Genomic DNA, 27,919 nt, shown 5'->3' on the forward strand with positions numbered 1-27,919 from the left:
AGCGACACAGGCAGGACTGAAGGAAGTTTATTCACGCCAATGAGCGGCATGAGGGAGTGGACCCCGCATCTCCAGAAAGCACAGACCCCTCAAGCCTGGGCCTTCCCTGAGATAGGTCTTCCGCTTTTCCAAACTACACAGGGTGCACGGTTTACCAAGCCTCCCGGGGACAGGCTGCTCGGGGCCTGGAGCGCTGCCGCGCACTTTCTAGCTACGTCCACCTGGCCCGGGGCACTGCTCTGTGCAGAAAGACTTCCACGCCAGTCAAGTGTCAAAACAAAAGCATCTGCAAAGACAACAGAGCCCTCAGCATCTGGCACGACCAGCACGAAGCGGCCCTTGGCTTTCAGGGCAGAGTGTCAGGGATTGCTTGGTGGACGGAGTGTTAGCACATTGGGGAAAAGCATGATTCTTGGAGCGGGTGCATGCACGGTCTGGAGTGTGGTAGGGGAACTGGAGTCTCGCCCACAGAAGACTCAATTCAATAAAGCCCGGCCAACTTGGGCCAAAATTCAATGTGGAAAGCAGCTTTCAAGCTGGGAGCTCTTGTAGCCAAACGTCTCGCAAAGCTTTCAGTCGGCAAGTCTTCTAAATTCCCTTGGGCACGGCCTGAATTACACCTGTGCCCACCACACTGCCGCTCGTAGACTTTTCAAAGCACACTTTAATTGATGCTAATGCGTTTTGATTCAGGGATGCAGACAGACACCACGCTCCTTCAGAAAGCAGGTCTGAAGAGTGTGTGGCGACCAGCAGCTGTCCTATGGACCTGACAGGCTGGCCTGTGGACACGGAGCCAAAGGTCCCACATGGGGGTCTGCTCTGCGGGAGAGACTCCAGCTGGACTGACCATGGAACGTTAGCCGGCACCCAGTGACCCCAAGGGTTTGGCCCACGAGAGACAGAAAGGGGGACGTCATGGGAAAAAAACGGCACAGACACACACAGGGCTTCCAGATACCATCCAGTAATTACCGTGTGACAGAGCCTATGGGTAGTGCTGATCTGATTGGGCTGGAATTATTGGTAAATTACATCCTTTATAAGCACATATAAAAGGGGTGTTACTGGAAGTCGTAGGACAGCTTCCGGGGGGTCATGAACTCTTTCACTATCTCGTCCGTGACCTCCTTGCGCCTGGCCTGGTGCTCGGCAATCAAGGGCTGCAGAACCTCTATGAGCGTCTTCTTGAGCTCGCCAGTGAGCATGTCGCCGCTGGTGTAGTCCTACCCGGAAGGAGACAGACCACAGTGACAGGCGGCTCACGCGCCTGGGACCCGCCTCCTCTGGGCGCCAGCCCAGCCCGCAGCACCTGCGCAGAGCCTGGCACAGGGGTGGTGCCCGGAAGTCCAAAGATGTGCACCTTCCCCGGTGCTTTTCTCCAAATGCCGGGCCCTGCCTGCCGCGCAGCCCCGCGTCGCCGCCCCCGCCCTCTCTGCCAGTCGGAGCTCCACGCGCCCCAGCTGGCTGGCAGCTCCCTCCTGGCCTCCCGCTCCTGTGGCTCCGACACAGCGTCCCCTGTGCTGTGCCGTCTGCTCTGCACTGTTCGCTACAACCAGGTTTAATGTGTTTGCGCGCAGAGTCCTCGGTCAGGATCACCTCCGTGGGAAGGTTCCGAGGACTGGAAACCCGAGGAAAGGCTACACGTACTGTTTGGCCTCCTCCTACCTCTCACCCAACTGCTGCCGAGAGGCCACACCAGGACCCTCGCCTCCCCCGGGCGAGCCTCGGGGCCCTGCCCGCACCACAGCCACGCATGGCCCCGCGGACTTGGTGTGGGCGGTGTCGGAACTGAGATTCTGTCCTGTTGGAGTTCCCTAGTCTGCGGTGTCCAGCCAGGGAGACCGCTGTGGGTGGCAACCACAGCCTGTGCGTTGCTTTGTGTACTGTCACCGGGCTTCCTGGTGCATGGCCAAGGGCAGACAGACCGCCTCGCTTTTTACCTCGTCTCAGCTGAGGGTCTGCTGCCAAAGCCGAGCCCCGAGGCTCCGACCACCCTAAGCTCGGCTGTCAGACCGCCCCGTCCGCCACGTCCCCCACGAGAGAGGCTGGACCCTGCGGCCTCACCTTCCTGATCTGCTCGAGCTTGTCATCGTCCTCGAGGAAGAAGGTCAGGTACATGAAGGACACGTCCACGTCACAGTTGCCTCCGAACTGCCTGTGCTCCTCGACGGTGTCTCTGCCTCCAGAAAACGCATGCTTGTTGACCTGCGGCGGCAAGAGCACAGAGATGCAGGGGCTGGGCCGCCGCGCGTGGAAGCCGGCTGGGAGCCGAGGGTGCAAGTCGGGCCAGGGGCTGCTTCTGCCCCGTCAGGTCTCTCGGCAGGAGGCTGGGGCTCACAGTCGGGAGGAGGAGCCCCGTAAACTGCTCCTGCCTGCCCGGTGAGCCCGGGTCCGTGCCAGTGTGGCCAACTGAAGGGGGGCGGGAGGTTAGCTCTGGACCCCCACCCCCACGACAGACAGAACAGAGCTGGAATGTGGGTGAAGCATCCTCCAGGGATGGACGGACACAAGGTCCTTCGGGTAAGACAGACAACCTGGGAACGGGGGCGCAGACAACCTGGGGTTCCTGACTCTAGGCCATGGGAGGGCCCATGCAATGGGGGAGCTGGGGTCCGGTCCTAACCCCCACACTTCCCAGCTGTGTGGAGGTAGGAAACTGCCTGGTCCCTCTGAGTCTTGATGTCCTTGCTTACAAGACAAACATGGCCTCCCGGTGGTTGGTAGGACTCAGTGAGAGGGCACACGCGAGCACGTGGCAGTGCCCAGCATGGCTGCTGCTGCTGTTTGCAGGAGGCCTGGGGCAGATGCCCCGTGCCGGCTGGTGTGAGGTGGATTCTGGACTGGAAGGTGGGCGTGGGGACTGACCCTGTCCTGCCACACAGGCTGCTCACAACTCTTGTGGCCTCTGCAGCTGTGTGCTTCCTGATCTCACGCTACTGCCGGCCCACCCTCGGGGCCTTTGCTCATCCCTAAATGAATGAAAAATGCTTTGGTCCCAAAAATGACCTCCTTAAAACAACTAAAAAACCAAAGTGCCTTCCCTCCTGGACAGAAGAGGAACACCCTCCCCCGCCTCCCGCCCCTGCGTGTGGACTCCAGGCTTTGGAAGGTCCAGCCAGTAGAGAAAGGGCAAGAACAAGCCCCGAACATAGCAGCTTCTACGAGAGGGCGGCAGAGTCGGCGGGGCTGTTTCCTGGAAGAGGCTCGGGACAGGATGGGTCCCCTCGCTGTCCGCTAGGACCCGCCTGGGACGCCGGAAGGGCCAACACCAGTGGAGGGTTGCATCACACACCTCAGATACAGATTTAGTCACTCCTGCTGTGAAGTTCCCACCCACAAACACACACTAGATTCCAAATAAAATGTCAGTAGCTTCATGGGACAGGGAGGGGGTTGTACCTGTACTGGCAGTTCAGACCCTGCGAGCAGCAGAAGCAGGGTCCTGGGAAACAAAAAAGCTCAAATAGGTTCCTAACTCTCATTTCTTTGGTGACCTGACAAAAATGTGCTGAGTGCCCGATGCATGCTGGGACGGCCACGACTGTCCTGATGAAGGACCCTCACCCATTCCCAGTCTCTGTGGGAACATGTGCCCCTAAGCCCCACCTTGGCCAGGCTGGTCATCCTCTCTGGCCCTCATCCCTCTAAAGGTGCTCCCCACTGTCTCCCCATGAGAAATCAAGCCAGAAGACATAAAGCACCCGGTCCATCTGCTGGACTACGGCTGCTGCTTGGAAATGTAGTGGAATACGTTCCATCATTAAATACACTGCCATGGGACATCCGGGTGGCTTTGTCACTTGAGCGTCTGCCTTAGCTCAGGTCATGATCTCAGGGTCCTGGGACGGAGCCCGCTTCTCCCTCTCTGGTCACTCCTCCCACTCCTGCTCTCGCGCTCTCTCAAATAAATAAAATCCTAAAAAAAGAAAACTGCCAGGACTTTGCTTCCAGAGTAGAGCACTGGTGAGAAAAGCAGAGAAGAAAAATCCAAAATTTTGCCTAAATGAAAGGTCAAAGTTAAGTTCATCTGGTGTCTGGGCGCAGGGACAGGCCGCCTGGAGTTCGCAGGCAGTGGCTGTAACTGACCGTGGAACCCAGCGCCGTGGCAGAGGACGCTGGAAGGACAGTCACGTGATGCGTGTGCGTCTTACGCACGCCTACTCTGTGCACGCGGGCTGCCCCTCCGGCCCGGACAGTGCTCACCTTGGTCTTGATCTGCTTGGCGGTGTCCGTGAGGAAGATGGAGGAGTTGGGGTCGCTGGCGCTCATCTTGGTCTGGGCCCCCTGCAGAGCGGGGAAGAAGGTGGAGTGCAGCAGGGCTGGTTTAGGGTAGCCGATCCTGGGGGCGACGTCTCTTGTCATCCTGAAGTATGGATCCTGTGGGGGGAGAGGGGACTGAGGACAGCTGGCAGAAATGGGCCGCCTGTCAGCCTCGGAGTACGCCCGCCGCCTCCGTGGGAAGCTCCCAGCTCCCAGGCAGCTTACAGGATTGCCCCCCGCCCAGCACCTTTTAAAACCTCCTTTCCCCTCAGGAGTGCAGCACCCCGGACCGATGGACGCCTCGCCCCGCCTGCTGACCTGGTCGATGGCACAGGGGATGAGGCACTGGATGTCCGTCCTGTCTCGGAAGATCTGAGGGAAGGAGTTGCTGAAGGAGGGGGCAGCCTGGATGGCGGGAAAGCTGATCTTCCCTGGAAAGCATAAACGAAGTATTTTTACACACGACGTCGACTCCCGTTCTGGTTAACTCACCCAGCAAAGGGGTGAACACGAACAGGCGTCCTCCCCTTTAGAGAAGCAACCGTCACGCAAGAGAATCTGAAACCACAGAGCAGTAGGGAAGAGAGATGATCTCCAGTCCCAGTGTGGATCGATCCGTTTTCTCGGCTTCCCTCCGCATTTCTGCTGTGACTGCACACTATACTTTTCCCTCCCTTGGGTGGTTGTTACGTGTTTCTGTCCCGTAAACGTGGCAGCGGGTGTTTCGCCCGTCTCTACCCACAGACACATAGGTTGTTCCTCACCTATAATCGTATAAATTCTGATACCTGGAACCCCAAACTGTTTTCAGTACTTTGGACGTTGCTGTTACCATCACGGCTGCTATTTACTCAGACCTGTACAAGGGGTCCAGGGGCACCGACCTTCATGCGACCTCTGACGAGCGGTGCCGGGCCAGCCCCTGCCATCCGTGCAACATGGGCACACTCACGCTGCCACCACCACCAGCGCCCCGCTCACAGAGCAGCGGTGGCCATTCCCTGCGTGTGGGTGCCAGGCTGTGCTCGGGGCCAACCCTGGGCCTGTCTGCTGCTCCCAACTCTACGAAACAGTGCCATATGGCTCCCATCTTACAGCCACGGACTTTCAGGCTCAGACTGCTGACACAGCCGGCTGCAGCTAATACACCACAAACAGGCGGCTGGGCCAGGATTCAAACCCGGGTGCTTCGCAGCACAGTGTGCAACTAGGCATAAGTCTCTCGTTTGCCCAGTGCCGCCTTCCCTGAGACATCTTCCCAGGAAATGCTGGCCTTCCAAGGATAAAAGCCCTTTCAAAAGCACAGGGTTTATGCCCCAATTGCTAGGAATGCATCTCACTGAAACATCCAAGGGTCTTGCTCCTGTGAAAGGACTCCCAGTGAGGCCTCTCCATGGCATTTCTGCACTTGTCCCTGAAGGTCCCCTCACCGCCAGGGCCCCAGGCGGTGCCCCTTCCCAGCGGGGCAAACTCTCCCACGCGGCACCCACACGCACACTTGGGGATGCTGTCCGGGCTCGTGGCTGCTCGGCCTGGAGCCGTGTCGCAGAAACAAAACACGGAAGAGGATCAGGAGACCCACAAGTCTCAGGGATCAATTCTTAGCTTCGGGAGCTAAGGGTCTAGAAGGAGAAGGCTGATGTGTCTGACAGGCACGGAAGTACACGGAAAGGGACACGAGTGTGTGTGCAGGGGGCCGAGCCGTGGAAGGACAGTGAGGGCGGGCAGGGTGGGCACCACAGGGCTTCTCGCCAAGTCCCTCCTCTTATGGGGGAAATGGAGGCTCTGGCCTCTACTAGAGGCGCCTGCATGGGCTGGGACCCCACGAGCAGGCAGAGGAACTCTAGTCATCCCCACCCATCTCCTCCTTTCTTCTAAGCCTTTTAGTGGGTGACTGAGGGGCGACAGATGGTCCCCGGAAGTGCAGCATCAAGGCCCGGAAATGGGGCTGCAGGCATTGCTCCAGCTCCTCCGGTTCCCGGCAAAGACCTGCCTGTGGGGTTGCTGTGGGGAGGCAAGGGGCGAGGGATGCCACCTGAGAGGCCGCTGGGCCCCGGGGCAAACGCTGGTGCTTCACCCCGGGACGCAGGCCACGGTGAGCTCCTTACCGATGGAGTCACTGTCGGTGAAACCGAAAATGCCTTTCACTTGGTTGAAGGTAACGTGCTTCTGAATCTTCACCACGTTCTTGTAGAAGCCCGGGCTCATCCTGCAGACAAATGGGATCAAACCGCAGGCTCAGAGGGTGGCTTCCCGCCGAGGCCGAAGCAGTGGATGGTGAAACCTGAGCGTGCACGTGTGGGCCGAGGACACGGACCGGGCAGGAAGGTGCCCAGAAGGCATCTTGAGGGAGAGAGAGCTACCGCAGGCCAAGCGGAGCTGCCAGGGAGGTGTGGAAACCAGTGTGAGACCGACATCGGATGCCGGGGCCGATGAGGCAAGAACGTGCTCGGACTCAGGGACGGACGGGGAGCATTTAAACTCTGCCCGAAAAGAAACCTAAAACCACCCAACAATATAAAAACTCTGTCAACGGTCAGGTATGCTGCAGAGCTTCCAGTCTGGGAGCCCCAAGGGAGTCTTCCCGCAAGACCGACTCTGTTCTGTGTTGTGCTGCTAGAGAGTATCTGCAGAGAAACCAATACGTCCAGTTACCACGGCCCTGTCCACCATCGGCAGCCATGCTGTCCAGGCAGGCTGACCCCGTGCCCAGCCACAGGGCTGGGCCACTGTGGCTGGTTCAAGCAACCGGACGCTCTCTCCTGGATGGTGAGGGATGTGGGTACGAGGCCTGGAGCTGTGGCAGCCATTCTGTTGCCAGAAGGACGTAGGCTAAGGATGAAGCAAATACAGGGCAGGGCAGAACCCAGAGGAACTTCTTACACATGCTCAGCAGCTCTACTTTCCACCTAACCAGGTGTCAGGCCCCACAAAGGAAGGGGAAAAGTGGCTTACTATGTGTTTGCATCCCGTGGCAGGAGCCGTGCTAAGTGCTGGACACAAGTTAACACCTCTCAACTCCCCCTTTGACGTAGCAGCCTCGCCTCCACTTTCCAGGGAAAGGCTGAAGCTCTGAGAAGTTTAGGATCAGGGCACAGACCCAGCGAGTACACGAGCTGGGATCCAAACCCAGGCTTCTCCGGCCACAATGCCTACGCTTCTCTCACATCTCACAGTTTTAAAGGTGAAGACTTTTGCCCCTGGATGGAGATTCCTGAATGTCTTTGGACAGACAGCGGGGTGTGGGGCTGGGGTATCAGAAATCCAGAGGCACTGGCTGCCTGGGGCTGGGTCAGCCACGAGGCAGGGAGAACCGTAAAGGCAAAGGCTTCACACCACGGTCTGTGCGGAGTGGAGCGGAGTCCCACTTGGGAGGGAGAGAGGGACTTTCACTTAGCACCTGCTCAGTTTTGGCCCAGGGCACTGGTTGGGGGCGGGGGTGGGGCTGTGTTAGAGAGAGGGGAGGACACACCGGGAACCTTGCCATAAGCGAAGTGCTCCCAACATGGGTGCTCCCCGCAAAGATGCCTGCTTTGTGGTCCTGCTGACACAGGAACTATTTCCTGTCGGAGGGGTCCTGGGAGACTGCAGGAGGCCCCACACCGCTTACACCTGGTGAGGACAAGCAGCCGTCTGCCACCCAGGGGAGAGGGCCATGGCAAATGCTCCGTGCATCCTCAGGGAGAGGCAACGGCAAATTCTGGCAAATCAGCCAGTGGCCAACCTTCCTCCAGCCGCGGTCACACTGCGCAAGATGGCCTCCAGTCCCCACGGGAGGAAGAGTCTACAGCACCCCAGTGACAGGACTGCAGCCCTGTGGTGTCTGAGCAGCATTTCTGAGTAAGACAGCCCTGACCTTTCTTGGAAGGGGAGTTCCTTCTTTGCCAGCCAGTGCTCGTGCCGTGCAGGCTGGAGGCTGTGAGTGCATCCAGGAGGGGCATCGGTTCCCTGCGTGCCCGGTGACCTTACACAGGGAACCAGGGACAGGGTTTTAAAGCTGAATGTGATTTGAGATCGTATGTTTGCCAAGCACTCACCAGCTACTGCTCGAAGGCCACATTATGTGTAGTACCTCATCAAGTCCTCATGACTCTGTTACAGGCACCAGGACCTCCTGACCGCAGGGTGAACCCCCTTCCTTTGTCCTCACGACACTCATTATCACCTGGTTGTCACCTGTTAACTGCCTGCTCCCGCGCCACAAGTAGCTAACAGGACACAGTTGGAGGATGATGGCCTCGCCAGCAGCGGTGTCCCTGGCACCAGTGTGGCCTACTGACTGTGTGAATGAGCAGGCTGAGCCGTCCCTCAGGGCTCCCGGCAGGAAGGGCTCTCTGGGCCCACACTCAGGGCCAGAGATGCGTGTGGGGCCAGGGTGTCTGGAGCCAGCTGGCCTGCTCTGGGCTTCTTGGCCTGCAGGGCCCTCACCACTCTGCTCCTGCCCAAAGACAGGGTGGAGGCTGGCCTGGTTGTAGTACCAGCTCCTGAAGACCAGGAAGGAGCTTTGTTAAATCAAAGCTCTGGATTTTGAGTTAAATTTCAAGATAAAAAAGAAGCTCAACTTGGGGCGCCTGGGTGGCTCAGTGGGTTAAACCACTGCCTTCGGCTCAGGTCATGATCTCAGGGTCCTGGGATCGAGTCCCGCATCGGGCTTTCTGTTCAGCAGGGAGCCTGCTTCCCTCTCTCTCTCTCTGCCTGCCTCTCTGTCTACTGTGATCTCTGTTTTTCAAATAAAACAAATAAAATCTTTAAAAAAAAAAAAAAGAAGCTCAACTGTTAAAAACAAAAAACAAAAACCTCTTGAAGGGAATAAGATGTTTGAAACAGGATTTAACTTTTAAAACTTCCCTCTTGACCTTAGGTTAAACCTAAGAGCTCTTTCTGGGAAGAGGCAGCACAGACCCTTCGGTTCACAGTTGTCTGGGCTTTCGTCTCCACTCGGAGCTCAGCAAGGGAGAGAAGCTCCTGCCGAGCAAAGAGGACGCACAGGGCGGCCAGTGGAGAGGCAGGCCACCCAAGTTGCTGCAGGTCCCATGTTCTCTCAGGATCTGCCAGGAGCATGCTGGGTCGTGGGGCGGACCCTCGCGAGCACCATTCTGGTGTCACCACTCGGTCATCTCTGCGGATACAGAGGGTGTTCGTTTCACCCCACCAGTCCCTCGGCTCAGCGAGGCAGGCACTCCGCTTGGCTCAATGCTGGGTTCCCAGGGCCCCGGAGGACGCCGGCCGCAGAGAGCGCTCCGTGACTGTTGGTCTTACTGACCCAGCGGAACAGGGCCACCCCTGACCCCGAGGATGACAGAAGTGGGAGGGGGTGGGGAGTGACACAACCATCTGTGCTTTACAGGGAGCGCCGGCTGGTGGGGGACCGAGGCTGTGAGGGGCTGCCATGGGAGGCAAGAGGCGGCACCAGAGGACACGGTGACTGGGCAGTTGCCAGCTCGGCCCGGCACTGAAAAGAGCAGCAGGACCCAGGGTGTGGCTATGCGCTCGAGCAGGCGAATCAAGAATTCTTAAGGAATGAGGGGCGAGAGAGAAAATAAAGCACCATGAAAATGACACCAGCGATCACATCTAGGGTCTCGTGTAACCCTACTTCGTGGACCAGGCTTGCTGTGACTCATGAGCTCTAAAGAGAGGTGCCAGGGCTCGACCTGGGTCTGTTTCCCTCCTTCAAAGATCATGTCTCCTCAAGGACACAATGCCTCTATGCCCAGAGAGAAGAGATTTTAAAAATCTCACAGGTAAAATGAGAAAGTTAGGAACTCAGGTACTAGTTGGTGGAAAGGCCAGACCTCTTACGAAGGCAGCTATTCCTGTGGCTATAAGCCACCCTCGGAGGCAGTCCTGTAGCGGGCCGTCTGGTAGTGAGCAAGTTCCTCACGCCCCGCCCAACCCGAGCTTCTACAGCACTCCGTCCTGGCCTGGTAGTGAGTCTGCCAGGATCCGGCCACACCCCGCCCCAAGGACAAGTGTCTGGGGGCGGAGTGGGGGGGCACTGCCGCTCAGGTGCTCAGAAAGTACCTGCCCAGCAGAACAACGTATTCTTATTGGGACACTTGACAGAGTCTTGTTTTTCTAACATAGTTCTTGGCAATTGTCTGGGATGAAGACCTCGGAAATTTCAATTCAGGGTTGCCTGGGTGGCTCAGTGGGTTAAGCATCTGCCTTTGGCTCAGGTCATGATCCCAGGGTCCTGGGACTGAGTCCCACATTGGGCTCCCTGCTTCTCCCTCTACCTGTGCTCCCCCTGCTCACGCTTGCTCTCTATTTCTCTGACAAATAAATAAATAAAATCTTTAAAAAAAAGTTTCGAGGATTTTCTGGATGCGTATTTTAGCTATGGAGTGGCTGACTTAAAGAACTGGACTGTGAGGGGACCGTGTACCAGCGAATCTTTTCTCTGTGAGGAAAAAGGGACGCCAAGAAAGAGAAAGACCCTCACTGGCCAACTGACCGTCCTTGGAGAGAAACTACAATTCTGTCTCAAGCTGGGGATGGAAACCTCAGCTGGTGAACGAGAGCAAGAAACCACATCTTAACATTTCATAAAGGAGGGAAAACATTCCCCAGATCTTAGGACCATTTCAGACGTGTCTGACTCTGCCGTGGCCCCAAGGAGCCGCTTCTGCATCCGCTTCTCTCTCTAGAAGGCAGCCGGGCGCTCTCTCCTTACCCCATGTAGTCCAGGTCAGAGAAGATGAAAGTCTTGTTGATGTCAAAGCCGCAGGCAATGATGTCCTTGGCGTTCTCCACGGCGTAGCCGTAGGCCTGGTCCAGGGTCAGGTCTTTCCACAGGTACTTCTCATCATCCGTCATCTGGATGACCAAGGGCACGTTGAACACATCCTGCAGCCACCTACGAGACACATGGGAAGAAGGCTGCCACCTCGTTTCCCCGGAGTGCATCTGAAATCACAGTTCCTACTGAGAGTGTACGCAAAACTTTCTTGTCTACACAGTCACATAGTCTTACGTTGTGGAGCTGGATACTACATTTACTTAACGCGGAAGGGCCTGCGCTCAGCTCTGTGCCAGCTGCTTTATGCTGGCCACAATTTTAGGAGGGAGGTGTTATCACTGCCCTCCTGCAGATGTGGAAACGAAGGCTCAGGGAAGTGACTGCTACAGTCACAGGGACAGGGACAGGTGGAGACGGGCTGGCTGACTCCAAAGCTGGGCTTGCTCCATGACGCCACACTTTCTAACGTGACAGCGGGACCAGAGTCACCAAGTCACAATAGCACCCGTCCCCTCGCACCTTAAGGACACAGACGAGATCTGTCTTGTCATCTAACATGGTCTGTAAGTACCATTCCAGATTCACTAATAAAAGGGACAAAAGGCATACGGTTTAATACTTACTTTGTGAAGATAAACGGGATGAGATGACCTACATGCATTGCTTCAGAAGAGGGGCCCCTGCCCGTGTACAGATAAAACGGCTTCTTATTCTCGTAGGCATCGAGAATCTGGTTCATATCTCTAAAGGAAAGAGGGGAAAAGGAAATGGTGTGACTTTTTTGAGAAACACTAAGGCGCTAATGCTTGGAAAAGACGGAGAAAACACGACACCGTGATTAGTTGCCCTTGCTGCCTGTCTTAGAAAAATGGCAGGAAACATCTACTGACATGATGTGTTTCTCCTGTGATTGTTTAAAAAGTGTAGACATGCAGGTCTGGAATAAAAGCGGGATATGGCTGGGCAGCTAATGGAATCCCTCTGTAAACTTCAAATACCAACGTCCACACACCATCTACTTTACGCCCGTTCCTGGGAATGACACCAAGCCGACACTACACAATCCTTTCAGAACCCCCAGCCTGGAGACTCTGGAGACCCAGACTGGGAGACTGTGAGTTCCACACACTCCTGACTCAGGGACGGGAGTGAGGAAGACCTCCTGGGAGTGTGGAGAGGCAGGCCCTAGCAGGAAATCTCCTCTGGGCTTCCTCAGCCAGGCTGGGGCCAAGTGTCTTCAGCTGGGAGTCGTTCTGGATTCATCTGCTCTTCCCCAGGACTGGGGTCCAGGCAATGCACATGAAGGGTTTCCTTGTTGGGCATCAGAATCACTGGTCACGTTACATCTACCCGGGTCCTACCTTCAGAGATTCCGATTCAGGGGGTCTGGCGTGATGCCTGGGGATCTGTATTTTTAAAGAGCTCCCTCAGCGATCGCCAAGTTTGCCAGGGTGTGAAACCACCGCTCTAGGGTGTAAATGTTCTTTCTCAACAACGTGTCCCAAAATAAAAGAGGACCTTTCCGGGGTTTCTAAAAAGTGACTCCTCCTCACACCCCTCACCAAGGGTTAACAGTGCTCCTGGGATGATGGGTGTGTGTGTGTGTGTGTGTGTGTGTGTGTGTGTGTGTGCCTTTTTTTTTTTTTTTAACTTCCAGGCACCAGTCATACACTGCTTTTAAATAAGGGAAGAATTTAAAAAACTTAATTTTGAAAGAAAAGAGTCCTTCTCTGGTTTTTACAATTAACCAAATGTAACTTTTATGGGTTTACAGGAGAGAAGAAACCCAAAATTGAAAATAGCCCACATGTCCAGCAACCGGTGAATGGATAAACAAAAAAACGGGGTGTACCTACTCAGCAGGTCTTCAGCACCTCCTTCTTATAACTACTCGTCAGGTATGAGGGAGGGACCTGACGCCACAAGGCAGAACCTTGAAAACATGAGGGTTGCCAGTGGTTGTGGCGCAAGGAGGGGGGTTGGAGGAGCGACTGCTCCTGGGGACGGGGTTTCTTCCTGGGGTGGTGAGAATGTTCGGGAATTAACAAGTGGTGGTGACTATTGCATAACCTTATGAATATACTAAAGGCTACTTTAAAAACGTGAATTGTATACTTTAAAAACGTGAATTAAATCTTAATGAAGGTAAAAAGCTGTGACTGTATTTCGTCCAGAAAGAGGGCTGAGCAGGGTCTGGAGTTTTCTGCACATGGAACCCGAAGTGTTCTGGCAGGCTGCCGCGTTCCGTCCTGTGTGTGCTCTCCCATAACCAAACATGCAGAGCAAGGAGAACAGAACAACCCGGCCATGGACCATAAAATGGGCTAACTGGTGGGGTGGGTGAGGCAGGAACACTTCCAGAACCTGCCCACTTTCTGATAATTATCTGCACAGAATTTACAGTCTCGGGTAGGGATAGTCTCTTCCATGTACACTGTGCTAGTTTCTCTTTTGGTAACAGGGTTTAGGAGCAGGCCAGGACAATAGCAGGAAGGGGCATAGAACTTCAGGAAGCTACTGCTTATCTCGTGGGAAATGCTGAACTTGGATATACTAATCTCTTTTGTCTTTATGACATTTTATGATTTAGAGCGCATAATCTGGCATAATCTCATCTGTGGCGTATGTGACCTCCAACTATGAAGGGAGTAGTTGATAAATGAATGAAGTAAGGGCCCAAGGGTGAAGGGACAGGGCATAAACCCGGAGCCAGTTTTGGGCAGAAGGTGGACCCCAGGCTACAGATGGCAGCTACCACTGTCCCCACAGGAGTAGGTGGCTTGAGGGAAGAGCCTCCTGATCACATCTGTAATTTGAAGGAGAGGAGGGCAGAAGCCCTGACCTGTGTGAGAAGAAGATGCCTCTGCGCAGGAAGCGGTGTGGTTTCTGGCCCGTGGCTCGCTCTATCCGGTTTACCAGCTCCTTGTCAATTTTACTGCTTCCGAACCGAACTGGAAAAAGAAAATTGGAACAAAAGAGATATAGCCATGTTAGGTGGTGTGAGGTCTGGCGATCCAATATTACTGAAGGGGAGAAACTAGCGTATTGTGTACAATCTTGATGAACTCAGGCTCTTTAGGCTTTCTGCTCCCAGTCCCTTCTCTCAACCCAAAGTCAAATGACTTTCATGGTAGTAAGGAGCGTTAAGATCACAACCAGACAAAGAGGAAACAAATTACAGAATAAAACGCTGTTTTCTGGGTGCCTGGGTGGCTAAGCCGGTTAAAGCCTCTGCCTTCAGCTCAGGTCATGATCTCAGGGTCCTGGGATCGAGCCCCGAATCGGGCTCTCCTGCTCAGCAGGGAGCCTGCTTCCTCCTGTCTCTGCCTGCCTCTCTGCCTACTTGTGATCTCTGTTTGTCAAATAAACAAACAAACAAATAAATAAATAAAATCTTTAAAACAACAAAAAACACCCTGTTTTCTCTGGGATTGGATTTTGATGGGAAACATATCCAGAATTCAGTCTTGCTAGCCAACTTTTCACACTTCCCTTCCCCCAGTTGCTTATTAAGGTATAATCTGTTGACACTGACACAGTATTTTAGTATCCTTTAATTGTTGCACTGAATTACGTCTTCAAACGAATTTTCCCTCATTGACTGTCTATACTTAAATTATGGAAAATGGCTTTTGACTTTGATAAACACATGTCAGCAATGTTTCCTCACTGGTGATTACCAGTGATCTCAGAGTTAGGACTTCCCTGAGCAGAAAGCCCCGTGAGGAGGTGCTTGCCAGTGGCCACCTGCCCTGTGAGGAGTCACCCTTCTCAAGGTAACTTCCAGCTTTTCAGCTCTACAATTGGTATCACCAGAAGAGAGACTCTGACTTAGGTAATTCATTCCTGACTTTAATCATTAAGTGAGAGGTGATCTATCTATCTATTTTTTTAAAAAATTAATTAATTAATTAAAAAAATTTTTATTTTTTATTTTCTTATTTGAAAGACAGAGATCACAAGTAGGCAGAGAGGCAGGCAGAGAGAGAGAGGTGGAAGCAGGCTCTCTGCTGAGCAGAGAGAGCCTGATTCGGGGCCCGATCCCAGGACCCTGAAATCATCATGACCTGAGCCGAAGGCAGAGGCTTTAACCCACTGAGCCACCCAGGTGCCCCGTAAGAGGTGATTTAAATGACTGCAAAGATGCCATTCTAACAGACCTTCCCCTCAAGTTCTAAATCACTCAAAAAAAAAAATAAAAGAAAAAAGGGAAAAACCTTCTACTAAGCTCTCTACTATGGACGGTTATTTTGAACAATGGTTACATTGTTATTTCAGTTGAAAAGAATCCTTTGGGAAGGACTGCATGACCAAAAAATTTTAGGATCTATTTTTTTCTTGGCATTGAGCTTGACTGAGCTTATAATTCAAAATTAAAAACAAAAACACACCAGTGGGATCAACTTGAGGTAATCACTTGTATAAGCTGGGGCTTCTCCCAGGACCTACCAATGAGCTTGTCATAGTCAATGCCCTTGGCGCTGCTCGTCTGGACTGTCCACGGGTCCACAAAATCCTCCTCAGCTTCTGCGGATCCCAGGCCACTATCGCTCTCAGGTGCTGAGTTCTCTGGAGGGCAGTCGGCCTTGTAGTCCTCCCCCACCGCCGCTTTGTAGCTCATTTTCAATGATAACAACATCTTCACTGCAGAATCGATTTCCTCCTGGACAAAGGAAACGAGGATGAAGGCCAGTAATACACCAAAGCGAACGTTCTGCCGAAGGGGACTACTGTCACAGGGCAGGCACCACGTAAATGCCCCCACATGTGTTCCCTCCTTAGCCTCACAGCACCCCTCGGAGGCAGGCACCGTCGTCCCTGTGCTGTTCCAGCTGGAGACGCTGAGACTCAGCGAGGTGAAGGAGCTTGCCGGTGGACACACAGCAAGTCGTGGTCCGAAATGTCTCTCATTTTTGTGCTGTTTTAGCGCTGCAGATCAGTACCGCAAATGCTATGGGACAAACAGACACGGCACACACTGTTCTTTATGACACACTGAATATACTCAAGATTTCTCAAATGCCACCGATGCCAGAGAATGTGTGTGACAAGCTCCCTGGACTGAGTATAAGGAATTCTACATCGGATCTTGTTTTTATGATTTACAGCTGAGAGGAGTATTTGTGGAGGCTTAAATAATGCCACTGAGGACAGTACCGCAACTCTAGACATCAGGGAAACAGAAAAAGGCAAGGAAAAACACAGGCTTTCAAGTCCTAAATTAAGGAGGGATGCAGTGAGAAACAGTTGTATTACTGTATTTTGGAGTCTTATCAAGCTGTCCAGAGTGTTTGCACACTGAGTGTTTAAAAATAAGCATAAGAAAAACAAATGTAAAATTATATCCTTGGGTACTCTGGAAATCTGGTAGAGACCTCGTGCTCCAGAAGCCCACACGAGCCACCCACGAAGGCCGGCCCCTGGAAGAGGAGGCCTAATTAGGCAGATTAGTCATGTTGTGCCCCAAAACTCTGCTCCTGTAACTGGCCTTGCTGGATTAGATCACAAACAAAGAATATACACAGGCCAATTTGCTTGGCAAAGGAAGTACAAACATTCCCATTCAGAGTGTACACATCCTGTTCTATGAAGCAGACTTCCTAAGTGGAGAGACATATCACCGAACTCCATTCAGAGGAAACTGCTGCGTGAGGTACGGCCCCGAGCCACAGAGAACTATTGCCATGGGGCACTTCTGCAGAAACAGATTTGTGTTTCAAACTCTGAAACAACCAGGAATTCGTTATTACAATGAATTAGAATTGTGGACTTCGTAACTCCGTGGACATATCTCCTAGAAGAGATAGGATATCTGCCCAGGTGGGTTAGGTATGTTTTACTCACCTCATTTCTGCAGTGCCTAAGCTCAGTGCAACAAAATAAATGTTTAGCAAGCATGATTTATTGAATTATCCATGGGAAGAATTACCCTGCTCTGAAGGACACTTTAGTCAATACCCTTTTATCAACTGGCTGTGTTGACATTGCATACTCTATCTGGTCTAACTCTGCTTGCAACTAGGAAGCTCTCTGAAAGTCAAACACCAGTGTCCCTGCTCAAGAACTGTTTGTAGTCTAGAATGTGATTTAAATGGATAGGCAAGTTTGTGACGACATGGATGGAATTAGAGGGTATTATGCTAAGTGAAATAAGTCCATCAGAAAAAGATAATTATCATATGATCTCCCTGATACGAGGAAGTTGAGAGGCAACATGGGGGTCTTGGGGGTGTAGGAAAGGAATAAATGAAACAAGATGGGATGGGGAGGGAGACAAACCATAAGAGACTCTTAATCTCACACAAAAAACTGAGGGTTGCGGGGGGGGGGGTGGGGGTGGGGGTGGGGGGGTGGGGAGGGGAGAGGGTGGTTGGGTTATGGACACTGGGGAGGGTATGTGCTATGGTGAGTGCGGTGAAGTGTGTAAACCTGGCAATTCACAGACTGTCCCCCGGGGTTACTAATACATTATATGTTAACTAAAAAATAAAAAATTACAATAAATAAATAAATAAATGGTCAGGCAACCTTGCCTTTCTATTTTCTTGTTCTCAATTTCAGAATACTGGAACCTCAATTTAACATGGACCAGAACACGGAAGCACAATTTAAAAGCTGATGTCCTGGGGGGAGAAAAAAACAAAAGAACACTATGTACAACCTGATTTTATCTAAAGTTCCAACAAAGGGAGAACTATCTATGGTGGAGGCCTAGGGTAGAGAATAGAGGCAGTGACTGGAGGGGCCTGAGGATGGCTTCTGGGTGCTGCTATCTTGTTTCCTGATCTGGACGCTGGTTACAAGTATGGTTATTTTGTGAAACTTCAGTAAGCTGATTATGAGCTCTGTACGTTTCTGAATAAATGGTGCACTTCAATTTAAAAAGCTTACCTTGGGCGTCTGGGTGGCTCAGTTGGTTAAGCATCTGCCTTCAGCTCAGGTCATGATCCCAGGGTCCTGGGACTAAGTCCTGCATCAGGCTCCCTGCTTAGCAGGGAGACTGTTTCTCCCTCTACCCCTCCTGCTCGTTATCTCTGCCCAGCCACTGACCCTCTCTCAAATAAATAGAATCTTAAAAAAAAAAGTTTATGTAAACTAAAAGGACAAGAAAACAGACCCTGCTGTCTTGACCTCTGTGATCCAGCATCATTTCTTGAGTTCTGCCTAAAGTGCTCATGCCCTTGGCCACTGTCTCCCCCCAGAGCCCCTAGATTCTGACCTATGCCCGGAGACACCTTGGTATTTAGTAAGCTGTTACTGAAGCTGGGGATCTTCGCCCTTAGTATACGGAGCAGAAGAGAATGTCGAGGGCCACGGTCAAGACACATGGCAGAGACTGCTGGAGAAAGAGCCCACGGTGTCCTCACTGCATTGGTGTTCCCAAAGTGCTCTAGCATTTTGCATAAAGTGAATTTCTAAAATAGGTGCTTCTGTTGTAACACCTTCCAGGATCAAATTTACTTCTGAATTTTCATCATTTAAGTCTGACTTCATTGTGCAACCTCTGATCTCTCTTGTTGAGAGTCAGTGGACTGCACATGTCAAAGAACATACTTGGAAGAGTAAACTGAACTGTGTTAAACTGAACTGTGTTAAGTACTGCTTGTTTAGCAATGATTATAACTGCAGGTCACTAAGAACTGCTAGCTAAGAACTTATTAAATGTTACTCAAACTTAACGTTACATCAACACATATACCACTGCCAAGTTGCCAAACATGGATTTAAAGAGCAAACGGTTAACATGTGGGTCCTTTATATATTTCGGATTTTTTTTTTTTAAAGATTTTATTTATTTGACAAACTGAGATCACAAGAAGGCGGAGAGGCAGGCAGAGAGAGAGGGGGAAGCAGGTTCCCCGCTGAGCAGAGAGCCCAATGCAGGGCTTGATCCTAGGACCCTGAGATCATGATCTGAGCCAAAGGCAGAGGCTTTTAACCCACTGAACTGCCCAGGCACCCCTATTTATTTCGGATTTTTAAAAAATAACTTAGTCTCACCCACTGAGTCCTCCTAACTGGTGTTCCTAACTGGAGGATTCTTCCTGTGATTAGCTAACCCCTTCCCTGGGACATCACTTTCACTGCTATTTATCTCTTTTAATGTGTGATGGCTTATTTGGGGTCCAAATAATCAAAGTAAACTGCCAGGGTGGGTGGGAGATGGTTGGCCCCCATCTGGGGAGGACCCGCAGGGTGGGGGCTTCTGAAAAGGATACACGGGGGTTGGAAGTGACGGACGAGGAAGTAGTGGAAGCCGAGTGACCGAAGAGCGGAGGCAGAGCAGAATGAAAGGCAGTGCTCATGTGCATTAAAGACGCAGATGGCACGGATCACACTTCTGAAATGTCCTGCAGCAAGAGCAGAGACCTTTCAGAAAAGCACAACCCCATGAGGACAAAGGCAACAGAAAGAGGACCCCAGCAACAAGATTTTGGAAGCCACAGAGTTGCTGGACAACTGGCCACGGACCGGGAACAACAAATGTGAGGATGTCGTGGAAACACTGGAATTACGCTGCTGGGGGATCTGGGACCGGGGCATCTGGGGAAGTGAGGGTGAACACCGGCTATGAATTAGGAGCACAGGTAGAAAGTCCTTTTAAGAAGCAGCTGCTTGGGGGCACCTGGGTGGCTCAGTGGGTTAGGCCGCTGCCTTCGGCTCAGGTCATGATCTCAGGGTCCTGGGATCGAGTCCCGCATCTGGCTCTCTGCTCGGTGAGGAGCCTGCTTCCCTCTCTCTCACTCTCTGCCTGCCTCTCTGCCTACTTGTGATCTCTCTCTGTCAAATAAATAAATAAAATCTTAAAAAAAAAAAAAAGCAGCAGCTGCTTGGCTCTCCACCTCCTACCCCCTCCCACCCCCTCCCACCCCAAGCCAGAGGTCCTGTGCTGGAGAGGTCAAGTTACAAGTGTCTAGACTGGGGGTGTTCTGTACAGCAGGGGCAGGGGCAATGCACCGTGAGCAGGGAGGGTGGAGGAGGGCCACACAGCCCAGCTCCTCTGTCCCGCAGAGAACATCAGGAAAACCATCAGCAAGAGCTCAGAGATAAAAGGATACTTATTGTACCTAGGAAATGATAATGGGGTGCAACGAGGAAAGAACATCCAGAAAGCAATGAGCTCATGGAAGTTAAAAATGACAGGATAAATGAAAAAGAGTTTACTTAAAAAAAAAAAAAATGGCGGGCGCCTGGGTGGCTCAGTGGGTTAAGCCGCTGCCTTCGGCTCAGGTCATGATCTCAGGGTCCTGGGATCGAGTCCCGCATCGGGCTCTCTGCTCAGCAGGGAGCCTGCTTCCTCTTCTCTCTCTCTGTCTGCGTCTCTGCCTACTTGTGATCTCTGTCAAATAAATAAATAAAATCTTTAAAAAGATTTATAAAAAAAAAATGGCAACATAAGAGGTTGAGGAAATATATTTGAAAGAAGAAGAAAACAAAATGGAAAGCACAAGTCAAAACATAAAAGCAGAGGACCAGTTTCTGGGGGAAAAAAAGTGCATAAATAAGGAAAGAGAAGAGAAGAATCAGAAACAGAATTTCTCAGAATAAGGGTCAGAAGTTTCTAGTTAGAAAGGATGTACTCATCCCAAGAAATTTCAGAATACTGGAACAACGAGACCTTCCTGCAAATTTCCAGAGAAAACCCAAGGGAACGGAATCTGGTTTCTCACAGCGACCCTGGGAGCTCGGTGAAGACAGATCCCTGGCTTCCGAATTCTGTGAGGAAATCCCCTCTGCCCTAGAATTCCATACCCACTCTTGCTTATCAATCAGACACTACATAAAGATACTTTCAGACATGCAAGATCCCCCCACATTATTTCTGTAGCAGGATTTTTTTCAGAGACCATTGGAGGACTTGCTCTATCAAGAGAGTACATACACAAAGGAGTGCCACACAGGATCGGAAACAGCCACCGAACAGGGAGGTGAGGGAAGGGCCCACGGGGGCAGTGTGGATGGTGAGAGGCAGCAGTCCATCTGAGGCGGGGGAGTCGAGAGAGAGACCTTCGGGAGGTAAGCTGCAGGCTGGCTGACGTGAGCACCTCGGGAGGAGACTCACCTAACTGAAGGGGGCCTGGAGAGCTACAACCATTGCACACAGAAACATGGAACCACCAGGAATGGAGATAAACAGCAATTCCGGGGCAGGCAAGGAAAAACACTCAAACTCAATTCAATGGGGTCAGCTGTCAGTAGCATGGATGCTGTCAGAAGAGCGTCCATGTTGACGCGGGGACATGCACGGGACACCAGAGGGATGGGGAGTGCTGACAGAAGTGTTAACTCTTCCTTTTCTACAGTTAAAGCCCCAAACTTGAATATCAACAAGGAGCAACATAAAAGTGTAATTCTGAGAATCAGCAGAAAGGACTGAAAAGTTCGTTCCTGGGAACAGGCAGGGTGGATGACGGCTGGATTTCAGGGGCTTTTCTTTCGACCACATGTATCGATAAAGGAGGAAATGAATTTAAAGTTAGAGCCAAAATACCTCAGTTACTGAGGGAACAGAGTCTTGGGGACAGTCTGTTCCGGGTAACATGACCCCAGACTTGGCCCAGATGCACAGGCAGAGAATCCAATAAAACCACATACCTTTGACGCCTTTCCCGCTTTGAGGGACCTCACGAGCTCCCCCTGGGCAGCTATTCTGTTGAACAGTTCCAGCGGGGAGGCACACCCCTGCTCACCGTTGGGCACGTCGGCCATCTCCGGGACCTAGGTCGGCAGCTGGCTAAGAGGCTGGAAGAGCTGCTCCGTGGTCCAGACAAAACTGTGGGGAAGGGGGGACAAGGGTGTGGGGAGGGAGGGAGAGACTGGTTAACGAGCCGCTGGAGTTTTACCTTTCCTGCGTCTACCCGGTCCTTCGTCTTTCCACAAACGCTGGAGTTATGATAAAGGACACGGATCAAATGACATTAGTAAAAGTGTAAGCGCAAACGCGGGGCCACGAAAAAGGAGGAAAGAGGATGAGCAGGTGCCCGCGATGAGGACTGCAGGAGCTGCGGGACTCACCGGCTGCAGGACTCCTCTGACTGGGACCAAGTGTGCTTCACCCAATGCCAAGCACCCAGGAAAGACTCGAGTTCGGACACGGAGCAAGTACTGAAGTGCTCTGACAAACCCAAGCTCATCGGAGCCGGAAACTTTGGGCGGAACTGCAATTGACTCTTTATCTTACTGTATCGGGGATGAGTTCCCCGCCCTTGCATCCAGAGCCAACAGGTGACTGAGCAAATGGCTTCTTTTGCAGGCCAGCTGCTCTGTTCTCAGATTCAGCAAGGTCTGGGGTCAAGGATAGTCTTATCTAGGATGAGGGTAGGGCCTTATCTGTTCTGGGCTCCAAATGAGGAAAAGATGTACAGCTTGTCCATTCTACACGCTGTCTCACTTCACAGCAGCCCTCTGAAAAAGGCATACCTGCACCTTTTATTAGTCGTAACTTTTAACCTTGAAAAAGGTGGGACAGAGGGCAGGCCACCTGATGCTGCCTTGGTGCAGAGACTGGCCAACCATTCCCTTTTGGGTCAGTCACTTCCCCTTTCTGAGGGTCAGCTTCCTCATCTAGAGAGTGGCACAGTCAGGAACCTTTTCAGCTACCTCAAGGGCTGCTGTGAAAAGAAAGGAGGAAAAACTAGAAGGTACCATGCTGTAAACTGTAAAGCAAGATATAGATCCATTATGAGTATTATCTGTTAGGGCTCCAGGGCTTGGCTGAACCCTAGCTCCATTTACAACTTGCTGCTTGGCTCCGAATGAGGAAAGGACAGTGACAATGGGCTGGGCCAGGGCAGCCAACTGCCAGCACCTCCGCACCTGCTATCTTTCTGAACACCGTATACACATCCATTCACTGAAGGCTCATAGCAATCCTGTGAGAGAGATGCTCTTTCCATTTCACAGATGAGCACACCGAGGCACAGAGAGGTTACGAACAACCCCGAGACCACGCAAGTGGAAGGGATGGGCAGCTACAACTCACTCTCCAGGTTATTGAACTGTAAGGAGTCTCAGCCTCTCAACTGTAAAGTGGGGCCAGCGGTAACACTACCTGCAGGATTGCTGTGTGGATGGTGTGATGGTGCAGGTAAATAGCCAGCCCAGCATGGCCCTCGCCCGGCAGGAGAGGTGCAATATGTGACTGCTTTGTGTCCTTAATTATTCGAATTTTTTTCTATGAACTCTACGAACCAAAACCCCAGACCTGAGGGGTCATTCTTTTTTTCTTTCTTTTTTTTAAAGTTAAACCTAGCCCCAATGTTGTGCTCGAACTTGTAACTCCGAGATCAAGAGTCACCAACTGAGTCAGACAGGCACCCTTAGGGTAATTTATTTTTATTATTTTGTTAAATGTTTAAGAAGGATGTAAATTTTAACTAGGCTAATCTTTATATAAATCAACTGATAGCCTAATACCGAAACCAGGATGAGACAGTAACCAGTTTCTTTTCCCTCCTGGCTGAGAATCACCTCGTTTCTGAGAAAAGGGAAGCTGGGTGCCCTAACTACCTCAGAGAGCACAGCCCGGTGTCAGGAGGCCTGCAAGAAGGAATGCAGAAGCTTTGAGGAGCGCTGGAGAGGAGAAACACGCAGGCCCGTATCAAATTACAATCAAAGGGATGAGAATTCCTGCTAGCCACACCTGATCAAACATCATGTCCAGTTCCTTTACACACGATCCCAGATTCGTCCCGCCTTCAAAGCTGGATGGCTTGGTATATGCTCTGCGCTAGCAGATGAGAGATGATGGCTCAGGGAAGTCAGAAGGCCCCTGGGATCCCAGCGCCAGAGGAGCTAAGCCAGGATCTGACCCCCAAACCCCACTACACCATGTGTTCCCTCAGCTATTTCAGTGGCCCCCCCTGCCCGGAACGGGACAGTTTCCTGTCTCTGCCTGTGCACTGCAGGTGATCTCACTAATTCAGGCGTCAGCTCTTCTCTGCGGCCTTTCCTGGCTCCGGCAGCCAAGCTGATCGCTCCACCGTCACTGATCCCCAATACTCTGGTAGGAACTCGATGCCAGCACTCGCATGGCATCGAGTTATTCATGTCTTCTCCACCGGACAGTGAGAGCAAGCTCTGGGTTTTTTACTCTTTTGTGTGCTTCTAATGCCTGGCACACAGCACTTTATCAAAACACACTTACAGAATTAATCGATCTCACAAGTCACCCAGTTCAATATTCTCCCTAAAGCTCATGTCCTCTCATGTTATGTTCACAAGTGCTTGTTCCAGTTTAAGGTAGATTTCCCCCGCATGGACCTGACCCAGCCTCATTTTTAGCATCTTGCCACTGTGCTGACCCTGCTAGGATTTGGGAAGGGCCAGGCTGATGGCATGGCGCCTTCTCCAGGTCTCACACCCTAAGACTAGTTTCTTCAGCCTCTGCTAACGTCCACTTCCCATTCTCGTTGCTGTCTTTGGAATCCCCTTGGGTTTATCCCTCTCCTTCCTGAAGGGTGGTATCTGGCATGGAAGGCAACGGGTGACAGCAGTTAAGGTTCTGAAGTCTGAGGAGGACCAGAAGCATTAGCTTTAAAAATTCCTAAAGAAAGTACCAGGTAGAATCACTGGGTGCGCCCTGGACAGATAATCTCCCCCTGCTACGGAGCAGGTAAGAGGAGCAGCTAGCTACATGAATGGGACCTGCACCCAGGGTCCATGTTACTAGGGAAAAATGTTTTCCCACAGCAGAATTCCGTTCGAGAAGCACATATGAGCTAAATCTGACGAGGGAACAGCAGATAAGGTCTGCTAGCTCTCATGATCATAAGGTAAACACTGCGTGGGAACCACCCACATGATAAATCTTTTGTGCGTGTATGTATGTGTGTCTGATGCAACCTCTTGAAAGACGGGAAAACCGGCGCCTCTGGCTCAGTCGTTAGGTGTCTGCCTTTGGCTCAGATCATGATCCTGGGGTCCTGGGATTGAGCCCCAGGTCCGCCTCCCCGCTCAGTGGGCGGCCTGCTTCTTCCTCTCCCACTCCCCCTCCTTCTGTTACCTCTCTCGATCTATCTCTGTCAAACAAATAAATAAAATCTTAAAAAAAAGAGAAGACTTTATTTATTTATTTGACAGAGACACAGCGAGAAAGGGAACACAAGCAGTGGGAGTGGGAGAGGGAGAAGCAGGTCCCCCGCTGAGCAGAAAACCTGATGCGGTGCTTGATCCCAGGACTCTGGGATCCTGACCTGAGCCGAAGGCAAACACCTAACAACTAAGCCACCCAGGTGTCCCAATAAATAAAATCTTTTTTTTAAAAGAGAAAGAAAGAGAGAACAGAGTCTCTTAGTTCACACGCCCATCCATCTGCCCCCGTTTCGGGTGTCCACTCTCCTTTTTCTCACCATCTAGTCAACACGCTCCTTTACTTCTTTGATAACTTTTGGAATGAAATTTAACTTGAGGTTTATAACACGGAGTTCAGCATGTCTGAAATGACATGGACAGTCTGCATACACACTGGTATGTGCCTGGCTCTAAGTAGAATATCCAGGTTACTTTTTCAGAGGGGTCCGAGGTGCCAAAATTCTATGCGTGACTGTCTTAGTGTTTACTGCGTAAAGTGCAAATAGAGCTTTGAATCTGTTCGGAGAGTTGTTTTACCTACTTAACAAGAGTAAAATCTAAAACGAAGAAACAAAGGTATAATCTGTGGAGTTATCTACCATCTGCTCTGAAAGAAGTATTGGTCATTAGAGTAAAACCTCACAGTCCCTGGCAGATCCTAGGGCACCTTTAAAGAGAAAGCTAAAAAGCTCTTTTAAAGTTAATTCTTGGGCGCCTGGGTGGCTCAGTTGGTTAAGTGACTGCCTTTGGCTCAGGTCATGATCCTGGAGTCCTGGGATCGAGTCCTGCATCAGGCTCCCTGCTCAGCAAGGAGTCTGCGTCTCTCTCTGACCCTTCCCCTTCTCATGCTCTCTCTGTCTCTCCCATTCTCTGAAATAAAAAATAATTCCAATAAAAAAATTATCAATTCCTCTTTTTAAAGATCTGGAGTCTTGTGCTCATTTTGAAAGGTTCCCTCGTTCTGGAGGAATGTTCTGGAGGAATGACAGGCACTTGGAAGATACTGGGTGGTTTTGGGACCGGGAGTAGAAAGGAGACTCACAGAACTGTTTCACAGAACATGACCGTGGCCTGGACCATCCCGAAATCGTCTCACCATCAGGACACACTGATCTACGATTCGGGGAAAGGGGGCATAAACCTAGCCAATTCTCGAGGCGCCGGGAAGCGCATCGCTGCCGGAGGCCTGGGACACCACCGGAGGGGGGACACCCTCCTTCCCACCCAGGCCCCAGAGTGTGCATGTCCGCGGCTTCGGACCACCGCGTCCCCAGGGGACGAGGAAACGGCTTCTGTCCAGCGAGGCGTCCGCTGACGCTCTGAACCTCGGGACAGGCCACGTTCACCTTTCCTTTGTCCGACGCTGGGACGAGAGGTCGTCCCCCTTCCAGTAATAAAACACACGTTACCGTCCACGGCGGCGAAGACGTGAATGGTGAAGCCGGGCACAAGGCAGCGCTGTGCGTGGCGACCGCAGAGCTCACCCTGACGGTGCAGCGCGGTAAGGGGGCCTCGCCCGCGGAACCCCTGCGCGGGAGCCAACCCCGAGACGCTGCCAGGGGAACGCCGCCGCCCACAGGCCGCTGCTCACGGGGTACCTCGGCTCCCGGGTCAGCCGCGCATCCCCGAACCTCGGTCGGCCGGGGGACATACGGTGCAGGACCCCCCGATCGTCGGGGACACGCGCCGTCGCCCCACGCCGAGTCTTCAGCGCGCCGGGGAAGGCGCCGGGGAGCCGCAGCCTGGCGACGCCGGCGATACGTACCCAGGACCGGGGAGGCTCGGCGGGCGGAGGCGGCCACGGGTCCCGCGAGGCGGAGGAGCGGCGGCGCCGGCCCCGAGCGGCCAGCGGTCTTCCTTTATAGTCGCCCCCGATGCTTTCAGTTTCCTTTTCAGAAAAGGGTCTTTTTTCCTGTTTACCCCACTCGGCACGGAGGAATTTCTCACAAACCGCTCCGTTTCTCAGAAACACTTAAGATTCGGGACCAGCCTCCTCGGCGGGGCGGTCCCATCAGGGCCGGCGGGGCGGGGCGCCGGGCGGACACCGAGGCCGGGCAGGGCGTTGCATCAGCCGCCCCGACCCCCGGCGGGCCTCCGAGGGACCTCCCCGCCCCGGGCCCGCCCCACCCTCCGCGTTCGAGCGGCCGCGGGAAGGCGACCGGGCGCGGGGCGCGGGCCGCAGCCGCTCCCGCCGCAGCCGCTCCCGCCGCAGCCGCTCCCGCCGCAGCCGCTCCCGCCGCAGCCGCTCCGGGCAGAGCCCGAGCTCCGGGGCGCGCGGCCCCAGCGCTCGGTCCCAGCGTGGGCATTCTCCCGGGCGGCGCCGTGGCCGAGGGCCGTCCCCTCTCGGCTTCCTCCTCCACCGAACCGGCACGAGAAAGCCTCCTCCCCGACCGCGGAGGGGACCGAGGGCGACGCCGCAGGCAGAGCCCCCAGCACGGGGCGCGCACTCGTTCGGCGTGCGGAGCTCTCGCCTCGGGGCAGGGCAAGAGGGAGGAGGCGAGCGAGGGCCGGGGCCGGCGGGGGTGGGCGGCCGACGCGGACGCGGGCGCTCGGAGGGAGGGGGCGAGGGGCGCCGGGGCAGCCTCGCGCCCCTCGTGGTGCCGGACCCCGGCGGGCGGCGAGCCGGGCTCCGAGGAGGATACTCCGGGCCCTCGCCTGCAGGCGGCGGCGGCAGAGCCGGGTCATCCGGCGCCGCCCCGAACTCCCGCCCGCCCTCATCCCCTCACTTACCGGCCCAGCCGGGCCCTTCAGTGCAGCCGGCTCAGCCACGGGCGGCCGCCTGGGCGTCCGTGGAAACCCCGTCCGGCCGGAACGACTTCCGGCCAGACTGACCCATCATTG

General features: G+C 53.0%; 1 protein-coding gene across 2 annotated transcripts; it reads right to left on the minus strand.

The window, feature by feature from the left end:
- Nucleotides 1–9: 9 nt before the first annotated feature.
- Nucleotides 10–27,910, minus strand: WARS1 (tryptophanyl-tRNA synthetase 1). 2 transcript variants are annotated; one of them, XM_032345270.1, is made up of 11 exons: nucleotides 27,809–27,910; nucleotides 21,602–21,779; nucleotides 15,455–15,668; nucleotides 13,848–13,956; nucleotides 11,629–11,748; nucleotides 10,940–11,122; nucleotides 6,372–6,472; nucleotides 4,582–4,694; nucleotides 4,207–4,380; nucleotides 2,068–2,208; nucleotides 10–1,226 (listed from the first exon to the last, which is right to left on the minus strand). In XM_032345270.1, exons 2-11 carry the CDS (start codon nucleotides 21,713–21,715, stop codon nucleotides 1,065–1,067), a joined length of 1,431 nt encoding a protein of 476 aa, XP_032201161.1. In that variant the 5' UTR covers nucleotides 21,716–21,779; nucleotides 27,809–27,910; the 3' UTR covers nucleotides 10–1,064. The 2 variants fall into 2 exon arrangements, with proteins under 2 accessions (XP_032201161.1, XP_032201160.1); XM_032345269.1 differs by lacking the exon at nucleotides 27,809–27,910 and adding an exon at nucleotides 26,844–27,083.
- Nucleotides 27,911–27,919: the final 9 nt, after the last annotated feature.

The sequence above is a fragment of the Mustela erminea genome, chromosome 5, assembly GCF_009829155.1.
Source record: "Mustela erminea isolate mMusErm1 chromosome 5, mMusErm1.Pri, whole genome shotgun sequence".
NCBI classification, from domain to species: domain Eukaryota; kingdom Metazoa; phylum Chordata; class Mammalia; order Carnivora; family Mustelidae; genus Mustela; species Mustela erminea.

What these genes read in the sequence shown, in the direction of transcription:
- WARS1 (XM_032345270.1), bottom strand. Translation starts at nt 21,715, where the DNA reads ATGGCCGACGTGCCCAACGGTGAGCAGGGGTGTGCCTCCCCGCTGGAA. An exon ending in TCCCCTGTGCCATCGACCAG is followed by an intron (nt 4,381 to 4,581) that starts GTCAGCAGGCGG and finishes CTCCCCCCACAG; the next exon opens with GATCCATACTTCAGGATGAC. An exon ending in AGCTCGAGCAGATCAGGAAG is followed by an intron (nt 1,227 to 2,067) that starts GTGAGGCCGCAG and finishes CCTTCCGGGTAG; the next exon opens with GACTACACCAGCGGCGACAT.